At 39.9% G+C, this 12,287-nt stretch overlaps 1 protein-coding gene across 2 annotated transcripts; it reads right to left on the bottom strand.

Moving 5' to 3' along the window:
- Positions 1 to 340: 340 nt before the first annotated feature.
- On the bottom strand, positions 341 to 11,207 carry SLC25A46 (solute carrier family 25 member 46). 2 transcript variants are annotated; one of them, XM_057430863.1, is made up of 8 exons: positions 10,941 to 11,207; positions 9,043 to 9,085; positions 7,373 to 7,430; positions 6,796 to 6,873; positions 6,003 to 6,103; positions 3,668 to 3,724; positions 3,146 to 3,203; positions 341 to 1,638 (listed from the first exon to the last, which is right to left on the bottom strand). In XM_057430863.1, exons 1-8 carry the CDS (start codon positions 11,185 to 11,187, stop codon positions 1,060 to 1,062), a joined length of 1,221 nt encoding a protein of 406 aa, XP_057286846.1. In that variant the 5' UTR covers positions 11,188 to 11,207; the 3' UTR covers positions 341 to 1,059. The 2 variants fall into 2 exon arrangements, with proteins under 2 accessions (XP_057286846.1, XP_057286847.1); XM_057430864.1 differs by lacking the exon at positions 10,941 to 11,207 and adding an exon at positions 9,837 to 9,879.
- Between the last annotated feature and the right edge of the window lie 1,080 nt (positions 11,208 to 12,287).

Genomic DNA, 12,287 nt, shown 5'->3' with positions numbered 1-12,287 from the left:
GATGTGCTAGGGGAAGAGAGCAAAAATTGTACATTTCAGTTGGTCACTTGTACATAAAGAGACTTATTTCTGCTCCACAAATAACAATTCAGCAGAGACTTTAAAATGAAGGACATCAGTGCCAAATAGCAAACAGGTAATGGTGCACATACTTGTGACCTAACAAAAGAGAAACTCAACAAATAGCCCATTATTTTTTTACACTTTCTATACACTTTGAACACTGACAGTACATCCATTTGTATGAATATTCTATTTTTATACAAAGTAGCAGAGTAAAACTAAACCCTGAAGTTATAAGTGTAAAGTTGAATAAAAACGGCACTTACACATGCACACATCAGCTTCTAATTTGCTTTATTCACACACTTTAGTTACTGCAAGTCTTACAAACAAACTGCAGGACATCAAATTTGCATTCTCTGCAACTTTGCCCAAACCCAAGTTTTTGTTATTTTGTACAAAGCAAAAGATTCCTCTTCGTCATCTTCTGCCACACTGCAGCAAAGTAACGTGTAATAATTCACAGGTGTGTAGGAGACATTTATGTGTAAGTTACTTTTACAGTTTCTATTTTGCTTACAGCGCCATTAACAGTGAAGTTGAAAACATATTTAAAAGACCAGTAAACCCACCAGTCTCTCACTTGCAAGTTCTTATAACTTATGAGAACAAGACCATTTGAACCGGCTAGCAGTTCAAATTAAGTATCAGTTGTGATGTTTATAAAGTATATACTAAGAATTCATCCATTCCTTAATTCAGTTAACTAGTAAGAGGAAAGGTAAATCCTCACTCCAGCCATATCTAAAATCTATCCCCTTCTGTATGTCTGCATATTATATATACAATTTGTGTCTATAATGTGGAATTTAAACAGTACTTTTTTAATTACACTTAGGAATCCATATCCCCATTTTTAAAACAAGTTCCTTTACAGTGCAAGGAGCACCCACAGAATGGATTCTCCAAACTTAATTTTCTAAGCCATTTTAAACAACAGTTAGGTTAGTAAGTCTCTAACCTAAGCCCACTGCGCTAAATCCACACCTGAACAGATTAAGAAACATTTTGAAGCAGTGTTGAGTAAATTATTTTGGTAAGCTGTAAAACTGCCACATGCAACGTATACTGTACTACAACAGCTCCAAATCCTTTATAAAAACCTAGCATTCCTTCTTCCCGTTTTATAGTATTTATGCAGTCTCTCATTCCCTCATACTGCGTATTGATGGGAAGCACTTCATAGCCAAGGTCCGTATTGTCAATTATTGTGCGTGTCCCTTGAATATGAAGGCGGTGTAAAACTGTCTCCAGTGGGTAAAGCATGACATCAGCACAAAGGCTAGCTGCAAAGCTAGCAATAAGTTCTGGAAAATAAGCATCCAGCATGCTCTGAATGGAAGTAGAGCCCTCAGGTGGAAGGTTGTGGGAATTACCCCTTTTCAGAACAAACAAAACAAGCTTCTGGATGATGGAACTGATGACGTAGTGAAGAACCCCATGTAGAACAGTTGGAAAAGCCAAGACCATCAGAGGAAGCAGACGCTTGCTATGGGGTACTCCCATGCCTACAACTCTGCCAATTCCTTCTTTCACGCAGTCCAGGATGCCCGGATTATCTCGAATTATTTCGCTCTACAAGCGCAAAGAATAGTTACAACCTGTAACCATTTCAAAACCATATTGACATCCACCTCGACACTTTGTCACTGCTGAACAGAGAATTCCTTTATAGACATCTGCACGCTATTGTTATCTACAAAGCTATACTGCTGCAAATTCTTTGCTCTAACACTCTGGATCACACTCAAGTAAGCAGTCTTTTAAAACATGAACCCATCCTAAAGTCTTTATTTAATGTACATTTCATTTATTTGTGGTGCTACCAAAGAAATTCAACTTCTGGGCTACTGCTGAAAGTATCAGTCTACAAAACAGTCATGTATTGAAAACACCTTCTTCCAGACAAAATGACAGGGAAGTATATCTAAATCAAAAGTCCTTTTATTTAAGGACTACAACTCTAGTTTTTGAACTTGAATGTGCATAATAAAGACTTCCATAGCTAAAGTTGAGCTGACAGATAATTTTTAGTATGAATTTAATAGGTTCAGCTCATGTTTCTGTACCATTATTTGCATCTAAAATAGCACTCTTTACCATGCTGCTTCTTAGAAGATAATTATTTTGTTCACGTAGTGAAAATAAACAATTCACTTAGCAATTACTTACTCCATTATACTCCACCTATGACTGTATGACTAAGCTAAAGACCTTGTTTCCCCTTCTAATGTTTTTACAAACTCTGTGTTTTATCATCTCTGGTACATCCAAAATTCAGGATTTGGGAGTTCTCCTCAATGCCCAACTCTGAATCCTTGCTGAATGTGTCCTGACCTGATGCCTGGATAAACCACCAGAACATTCCTCAGTACTCTGGGAAAGTACTAACAGCCTGCAAAGCCTTCATGATCAGTCTGCACAGAAGAGAAACTCATTCAAATACCTAAGTTGTGTTGTTCCACACTTTAAGAACAAGTTAAGCATCATAACCCCTAATGAATCCTCTTCTCCCCCATATCATTATAGTCACTGCGCTTCCAAATCTGTGCTTGCTTTTGTCAAGCATGACACCATGTGGTTTGAGAACCTGAAGACAAAAACAGTAATGTGACAGCTACAAATTTCTACCATTTACAGTTATTTTGACGAAATATATTTACTTGAGGAAGTGCATCAAAGGAGTACTGTTGAACAGCATGGTTCACCAGAATTAAGGTAACCAAAATTAGTACAAAACTGTTACTTAAAAATCCCAGAATCTTTAACTTTCATAGTTTGTTATTGGTCATTGTCCTCTTGCAGCACAGGAATATAATGTAAATCTGATGAGCCAAGTTGCCTCCCTGGACTGATTAGTACAGCATATTCCAACTGTCTATATTAAATGTCCTTTCTAATGCCAGATTTAGACTTAAGACAGTATGACTAATATACCTATTATAGTAAATATTTTAATCTCAATTAAAATTTAGTCATACACTGTCAAGCAAAACAAATGCAACAACTGCAAAATAAACCTGAATCCAAACCTAAAGAATAACAGCGTCTTTTTTAATGTTGTAAATATATGTTAAGTTACCTGTACAGTTTCAATCAGGCTTGCAGAATAAAAAGGCATTGCTACCACATGTGTTAAACTGTAGAAATGAAGAAGACGAGAATTATGCTCATTACACTACTACAGATCTAGCAAACTATGCACCTGAAAGTTGACAGTTATCTACCAACTCATGCCCAAGAGAAAATTAACTAAATTATTAAAATGCACATCAACAAGCTGAGACACACTTCAGTCTGAAATTGTGTTAAATCCTATTTCCATGTGACTAGGCTGATTCACTAAAAGAATCTAATTTACTAAAAGAATCTAATATTTTAGTCAGATTCTATACAGGCACAGGGATCTAGTATGAGAGAATATTTTGTGAAAGTGGTGTATGCAATCAAAATCGTTCAAAAAAACCCCAACAACACAAACCTCATAATCAGAAAATTGTTATCAGCACCAAGTAACCATAGCTGCAGATAAAATTAATATACATTTAGCAGCTTCATTAATGTTTAGAAAATTACATAAGGTAGTAACACATGCTATACTTACCCTTTGAGTAGAAGGTGTCCACCTATCTGCTTGAGGTTCCATTTATGTGAAAGCTCCCTAAAAAGAAAAGTATTTGCCTTAACATGGGTAAGAACACATTATTCTCAAGCATTTCTTCCACAGGTATCAACACCCAGTTTTCATACTGCTGTTCTACTATCAGCTTATGTTGCAAGATTTCCCATAGTGGAAAGATACTGAGCAACACACTTAATAAATCATGCTTAAATGTTAGAAGTTATTTGGGCCTATTATGCTATAAAAAAAAAAGCCTTTAATGATTAAAATGTATACAGCTCTCACAGCTACTGCCTTTGAAGTGTTGCAATTATTTCACATCCTTATGTACTAATTCTTCAAGCCATTCTCAGGGAATACTGAATTATTTTAAAATCTCACTAGGGTTCCTTTGTCAACACACTTGTTTTTATGTTTTGGTTTGGTTATGCTGCTCCTTTTGTTTGAGGTTATGTTTACCCAGTTGTTGTTTCTTTTCTGAAAACCTAAGTCACATTCTGATGCAGACAAGACCAAACCAAATAGAACAGGTCAGACTAGAAGCTGAATATTAATCCTGTACAAACCTAAGACTTTTGGCTTTAGCACAACCTGGTAAAACAGAAGAAAACCTACCTGTTTAACACAAAGGTGACTTTAAAATAAGTCCCATTAAAGTAGTATTTCTAATTATGCACTTCAAATTAGGAACATTAGCAAACATAACTACATTCCACTTGACAGAAAGTGTAATCCCACCCGGCTCAAGATACCACTCAAATACCAATGTATTTACCATATATTTGGTAAATACTCCATTTATGAGGTAAAAAGATATTTGTCTGAAATTCTGGACACACTAAACTGTATATTTTTAATAATAAGCTATAAGGTGTTCAGCTTCAATTACTGTCCAGGAATCACACTCACCCACTGCCTTTAGTTACAACTTCAAAGAAAAAAACTCTACTCTTTCCCTAAAATTGTATGTTACTGGTAGCTATCACTTTCCCAAATATGTAGGTCAATTACTAAAGAGGAAGGGAAAAGCACTTACTATTATGCATTTTGGACACTTGGATTACATCCATTGAACCATATTACTCAAAGATGTGGAAAATGAAACCAGCCAAACTAATGTGTGAAAGACTAACCTGCCAATCCACTACATGTAACTACTCCTGCAATGGGAGAACGATTACAGAATGAGTTTGTCTAGTACAGAACCAAATGCAACTTGAAAGTGTTAACACCCATTTCTGTGCCCTCTCCTAAGCCAGAGGGAATCTTTCATAATATTATGATATAGAAGTAGAACTGACATCTCACTTCGTTGTTCTTTGGAGTTTGATAATGTAGTTAAATAACCTGCTAAACCAGATTTGGTGACACTGCTGCAGTAAGCAGTATCTCCCTGTGACAGCCCATACATACACACTATGATTAAAAAGGGAGAGCATCCTGTAGAAAACTGCATGAGGTGGTGCACATTCAAGACAAATGCTTTAGCCAGATCACTTCCCCAGTCCAGCTCATTCTGTGGCTGTTCACATACCATGTTGGCACAACAATGGGGGTAGGACAGAGGAAGGAATAAGTAACTACTAGCAGAAAGGACTGCTTCTTTTCGCAGCAGTGCCAGCTCACTTTTCAAGCTACTGAACAAGTGGCCCACAAGAGAAAAATACTTCCTTACATTTAACAGAAATCAGAACTATGAAAATATAAACACTGTATCACATTTGAACTTAAGGGTCTTCTACAGCAGTTTTTAAAAAGCAAGAACAAGTCACACTTTGAGAAAACTGTGAATTTCAGTTATGCATGAGACATCTGACCAAAAAGCTTAAATACACACTCCACACAATTTAAGTATGAAATGCTCTTGATAATGCTTTTGACAAACGCCAGAAACTGAAGACTTACTTTTATTAGTATGCATACATGTATCATAACAGTAGCTAGATTAATGAAACTACGACTTTTTACTTTAGACATGGTATCTGCTCGTATCACACAATACAAACCAAAATACGAAAAGAAACTTATGAATCCTTTAATTATGGTGGAATTACACTGAAGACCAATGTGCTATGCTAGTTCTATACAGACCAGTAAGCAAACATACAAAGCACAGGAAGTCTCTCACTATTTATTAATTACAAGCTTGTTGCCAAGGCAACCACACCATGCTGAAAACACCTATTCAGTGCCTGGCTGTTCTAATGAAGTAATTTTTTTCAAAACAGCCTGTAAGTTCTAACATTTTCAATAAAAATCAACAAATGATATAATGATAAATTTGTTAGAATCAGTAAATAAAAACCCCATGCAATACCTTGGCAAAGGTGTAAATTCACTGATGATGCCTTCTGTTCCCAGGGTTATGCCCTGAACAATGAAAGTGCTGCCCATTCCTTTCCAGAGGGCTCTTGGACCCTGCATTTTGAACATGCAACATTTTGATTCTTGCAACATAAAACTCAAAAATCTTTTAACCCGATTTTTATAAAATGTCAGTAAATTCAAACTGCACAGGGCTACAAGTCTACCATTAAAATGAATTATTGCCAAATTCAGGGGACAACTAATTTTCAGCTCTGAAGAAACTTTTGGTTTTCAGTCATTTCAAGCAGTTGTCAACAATTTTGGAGGCATATCTCTCACTGTGAATACTCTGCGCTATAAGCTTAACACCATTTTCTATGAACAAAATGTTAAATGACATCTGTACAAAACCCAGAAAGTCTGTTTTTGCTGTCTTCTGAATTTTAGGCTTGCCATTCCCAGACAGAACTGGAAATTCATGCACTCTTATCTTTGGAAATAGTAATTTGGATAATTTCTTTATTCACAAAGATTAACTGTTGTTTCAAATACTAATAAAAAAAGTTTCAGGGGTCTTTTATTTTCTGACATCTGCAAATGTTCCCCACAAAGGACTATACTACCAAAAATAAAAGAAAAGATTTTACAATCTTCTTGAAACATTTCTGCCACCATAAAAATAACAAACCCTTACAATGGCCATGTTTTTCACCCTCAGTTACAGAAAGAGTTATGGATGTCAATATACAAGCATGTTATAGTAACCTTCACTGCTCAGATAGAGCCTGACACCAAATACTGACCTGTGTCTTATTGATGCTGTACATAATATTGACAATAGTAAATGGAGTGAGATGATAATTCTGAGCATGATAATTAACCTGTTGAAAATATAAATAGTGACAGTTATAAACACATTTGGTGATGTTATAACCATACAGGAAAAAGCACTTCCAAAATAAGGACTCTATCCCTGTAAAGGCCAGCTAAAGTGATCAAAACATAAATAAATGCTCACTGAACTAGGGGAACAGGCAGAACTTGTATTTGTATGCTGAAAATGTAAACACTAAAGCAAGCACGAGCCAGAAAATACTGGAACACAAAGCATCTTGCTTGTAATCGGGGATCTAGAAGTTGCTCTTGCAGACTCTGAAACACTTACTATAATACATTTTCCACCGCCCAAGTAAGTATGAAGAATGTTCAGGGTAAGTTAAATTTCAGAATGGAAAACGTATGCTACAAATAAAAACATGTTAATGTAGCAGCATCTCCCTAAGATTTGTAAGGCTTCCTTACACTCCACAGAGTATGAAAACTCAGCAATACCATGGTACGCAGGACCTGTGACTGGAAGAGGTAATATAAAGGACATACCTGACACTGGCGACGTAGAACAATGCAAGGATGTGCCAACACATTTTCTGTAAATAAGCTTTAAAAGAAAAGTGTGTTTAAAGCATTGGAAGCCACCATAAATTTATCAGAAAAGGCTTGTTATTTTTCTCTAACATAGAGTACGTGGTGGTAAGCTACCAAGTATCCATGCAAAATGCCTCATTAATTCACTAGATAATGTAGAGTTTTTCCAAATACTGATTTTATATCTAGTGGCCATAGTGTTCAGGATGTGGAAAACTTTGTCATGCTTGATTAAATCGAAGCATATAGTTCAAAGGACAACTGAGCCCTGCTAACAGCTCTCTGTTCCTGAAGGAGATCAACATGTTCCTGCCCTATTGCTCTGCCCATTTGCTGATACTCTCCTGAGCTCAATCACCTTGATAAAGCTGTAAAGAAGTCAAACAACTCTTTACATATTAGGGAGGACTAGTTCTAGTGCCCCCATCAACTCTATTTTAATAAACTGAGCAGGCTTATCAAGGGGTCTGAATAAGCAAGCCCAGCCACGGCAAGGGAAGCAGTGGGAGAAGAGGGATAAGCAATTTCATAGGGTGGGATGACTTAATTTAAGCAACTCATTATGAGCTAAAAATGGTAATTTCTTCACTTCTAGTTCTCCTTCTTTACCCCTTGCCTCTCTGGTCCAGTTAGCTGCTGTCTGTTGGCTTTCATAGGTAGTCAGCACCAGTAAATCAACCCAAATCAAACAGCAAAACATATTGCATCAATTTTGTTTTCTGTTTCAGTGAGTCAAACTGGTTAAAAGAGGCTCTGATATGCCTGGGTGAGGGTGATAACAATGGGGTAAGGAGCAGGACAGGCTGGTGGTCAAGTAAAAAGTCCTTCTCTTCAAGTAGAAATACACTATAAGAACCTCAACCGACATAGCTTCCATGTTGCTCTAACTGGATAAGTGACACAAGCATTCTCATACTGTGAAGAAAGAAGCACTTTTCCATGAGAAGTCTCATATTCAGGTCAACAACTGTGAGTCACAACTTTTTTAAGACAAAAACCCTACTTTCCATGTCTTCACAAGCTGCATCAGTACACTGACAAAGAAAAACCCAATCAGGTGTGAGTGACCAGGAATGCTACAAAAACCTCCTAAACTTATCATGATCCTTACACTTGACAATTTAAGCTCTGAAAATGTTGTTAAAGGCATGCTAAAATCCACTACTTTTTCAGCGTCACCATAATACAGAATGGTTATTGGACTACTTGGCTACATCAAGATTACTATTCCAGAATACTTTGGCAATATACTTGAAGACATTTTCATCTTCTTAGGAAACATTCACATTACCTAAAAATATTAATAAAAGTGGCAAATGTGAAAACAGCGTTCTGGTGTTAATTTTCGGATCGCTCTAACAGAGTATGCATAACCTGTGCTGAACCCAGGACAACCACACAAAATCCTCTTTCTTTATAGTCATTGCTGATCAAGTAAACAATTCAGTTAATTCAGTTAAGGAGAACAGAAACCTGCATGAATTGCAGGTAGTAGGTTTCTAAAGCCACTGCAACTGTGTGAGTCTACTGGCATAAAAACACAATGCAAAAGTATGCACAGGGATCACAGGATAAGTATAGCTTTACTAATTTTCTGTCATCGAAAATTGTTACACAACTCTTACCTTGCCAGGCCAATACCAAAGCCTGCAAACCTGTTCAGCTGGTCTGAAAAAAAAAAAACAAAAAGACCACCAGGTTATACAGCAGTGATAATCACAAAGCAGGAGAAAATGCCATGCAGATGATCTGAAAAGAGTATTCTTCTACTGTACTTGCTTTACTTCAGAAAATTATGGCACTAAACCACAACATTTGTGGCAACTCTGCACATGGATAAAAAAATTATTGCCCACAGAATATTTGCACTTTGGACTGCATTTGTGTTGGGACATGCTTTTACTAAAATTAAATAAATAAATAATCATTGTCTTAAAACAGATACAGAGGAAAAAATAAAAAATATTTAAAAAAAAAAGAAAGTAGACAGTGAAACAGAGAATTTTAGCATATAAAAACCTACCTAAAACCAACCACTGAAAAAGTTAGCCAGCATGACAGTTTACCATAATTCTGAAACATATACTCAGATATCTGAGGTGAAATTAATTAAAAAAAAACGCCACAACAGTAAAAAGAAACTTTGGGAAAATTAACACTGAAAGTCATTGATGTAACAAACTTCAGTATGATGTGAACTTTCAAGTCAACTGTTTACCTCCACTCCTTTGCAAAAATCTAGTTACTGAGGAACTGTTAAAATCACAACAAGAATAATGGGTTGAATTCTCTGTTGTCTGCTCTTAGGCAGACATTTGCACATTGGGTATTATCAGAAAAGATTTTAAGACGAGTATCAGAACTGTAAAGGCAACTGAAAATTAACGCTCAGTCCTACAATCTACAGGGTGCACAGAACCTGTGACTATGGCTGATGCCAGTAACATCAGTGGAGCTCCACAAAGACATGGGAGTCCTTCTAAGAGGAGTAACTCTCTCCACTTGCAGAAGCTGGACTCAGTGATACAGCAACTCCTTATCAGTCCTCCAAAATGCATAAACAAGAACCAGCGTAACCTCCATGAGTAGGTAGACCAAAAAAAAAAAGAAAAAGTGGAGTCCAAGTATTTACGAATATTTAAGTGGTGCTTTAAGCAATGCTTAGTCTAGCTAAGGCTATACTCATTACAAAACCTGAACAAATCCACTGCACGCTAAAAAAAAGAAAAAAAAAAAGAATAAAGCAACAGTTCCATTTCAGTCTTTCATAAAAATTTCATACCCAAGTGTATTCGAAATGCTCCAGAACATCCTTTTAATTAAAGGAGACAATGTTCTGTAGCCTAGATTTAGCAAGTTTCTCTTAACTCACCTCAATTTTACAAAGACATTAAATGATGATGGTTTCTGCTCAATTACTGGAAAAGAACATAGATGTTTCCTCAAATTCTACCAGTTTCACAGTTCCTTTACTATCACAGGTGGAGGACTTTACTTAAGCAGCTCATGCTGTACTTCCTGCATTTTGTCAACGGCACAATAAAACAGCCACAAGACACAAAGTCTAAAACACCAACGACTAAATTGTAACAATATATACCGTCAGACCCGGTGGTAGTACTTGCCCTTACAGCAAGTGGAGTATTTCTGCTGTTTATCGTTTACATAAGCAATAGGGAGCTGACCACACGCTGCTTAACCAGAAGCCGCAGGGCACATTCTGGCACTCTCAATCGCATATGCATGTAACTACGCGTTGCTGCACCGCAAAGCGAGTGCTGGAGTGCAACAGGCTCTCCTTCTTCTAAAGGACTTTTCCCTCGGCGGGGCAGAGGTCAGCGCCAACACACCCGGGCGGCGCTGGTCCGGAAGCAGCCCGGCCGCGGATGAGTCTCCAACCACCGCCCGCTTGCCCTTGCCCGGCGCAGCTGGTCACCGGTAACGGGGGACTGGGGGCCGTAGTGAAACGAGGGAACGGCGAGAGGCGTGCTACCCCGCCGGGCCAGGCCGAGCCCTCCCTTACCGGCGCCAGGGCCGCCCGGCCCGAGGTTGGGCTCCTCGTTGAGGCCGGCGCCCCCCAGTGGGGTCCCCGCCCCGTACGGCGGCGTCTTCTCGCCCCAGTGCAGGTTGCGGCTGCCAGGGATGTCGGGCGGACTGGTCACCCAGTGGCCCAGCTCCGAGGCACTGCCGAAAGGCCTGGGACCCGACTCCTCCCGGCCGCTACCGCGGTAGCCCAGGCCGTCAAAGCCCTCGGGGCGCCGCGGGTGCATGGCGAGGGGCAGGCGGGGCACGGGGGCGGCAGCGGCGTAGAAGCTGGCACTAACAGCGGCACAACCCCCACCCAACGCCTGACCACCGCCGCCAGCTGCAGAACAGAGCCGAGCCTGCTGGAGCCGAGCACGGGCCACGTGATGCGGGAAGAGGCGGAGCCGGCGGACTGTTCGGCCAACAGCGTCCCTGCTGCCGGCCAGGGGGGTGAGGGTGCCTTCCGGTGGGCCTTCACGGGGAGGCGGAGTCCGGGACCCGGAGGGGAGAGGAGGGGAGCGGAGAGGAGAGGAGAGGAAAGAAGGGAAAGGAGAAAGTGAAGGGAAAGGGGCCGGGGGTAAGGGAAAAGGGAGGGAGAAGCGGAGGGGAAGGAGAAGGGATCTCTATGGGAAGTTTGTGTGACAGAGCTGGAAGTAGGGCTGTCGACTGTGGTAACAGGGCTGAGCAAACCCCACAGGGGGCACAAGGCAGAGGGGTCAGGACAGTGTCTGCTTGGTGTAACCCCACTGTTCCGTAGCCTGTGCTTCCCATCCTCTCTTTATCTCCCACTAATAAACTGGTTGCTGGGCAGGCTCCCTGCTGAGGAGAAGTGGTCACAGTCACCAGTGGGACTGTGGGTGCTCCCCCTGGCCAGCCACAGGAGTCTCTAACATGGGCCTGATACTGGCTGGACAGCTTCCCTGTGGGGTGTTTGCTCTCTGCTCCTCCTGCCTTGAAAAGTCCATCAAGGTCTCCCACTGCTAGGTCTCAGTCTGACCTCACAGCTTTTCGGTTTTTTTTGTACACAGGGTTAAGCCAACATTAGTCCATTTAAGCCTATTAACATGGGCAGCAGGAGTCATCCACTGACTTGTGCTTTCCCACCATTACAGTCCCTTGCAGCTCCACATGTTGTGCTTGGAGATGGTTTCTTCTTCTGCCCTTATGTGCTAGTTTCATTTTACCAGTAGAGCTTCAAGTAAAGAGCCAGCATTCACGTGAAAGCAGACCCTCAGGGATAAACAGCACTTCTGTGCCACAAAGGCAGTGTGGATCCTTCCTCTCTCTACCACCATTTTATTGGGCCATGACATTTTCCTTGTTAACTGAAAGTCTGCTGACATCA

Source organism: Pezoporus wallicus, unplaced genomic scaffold (assembly GCF_028554395.1).
Source record: "Pezoporus wallicus isolate ANWC-B61680 ecotype Strahan unplaced genomic scaffold, APGP_CSIRO_Pwel_v1 contig_2721, whole genome shotgun sequence".
Lineage (NCBI taxonomy): Eukaryota > Metazoa > Chordata > Aves > Psittaciformes > Psittacidae > Pezoporus > Pezoporus wallicus.
Note: the sequence above shows the minus strand (reverse complement) of the source record. Positions and strands in the feature narration are given on the sequence as shown.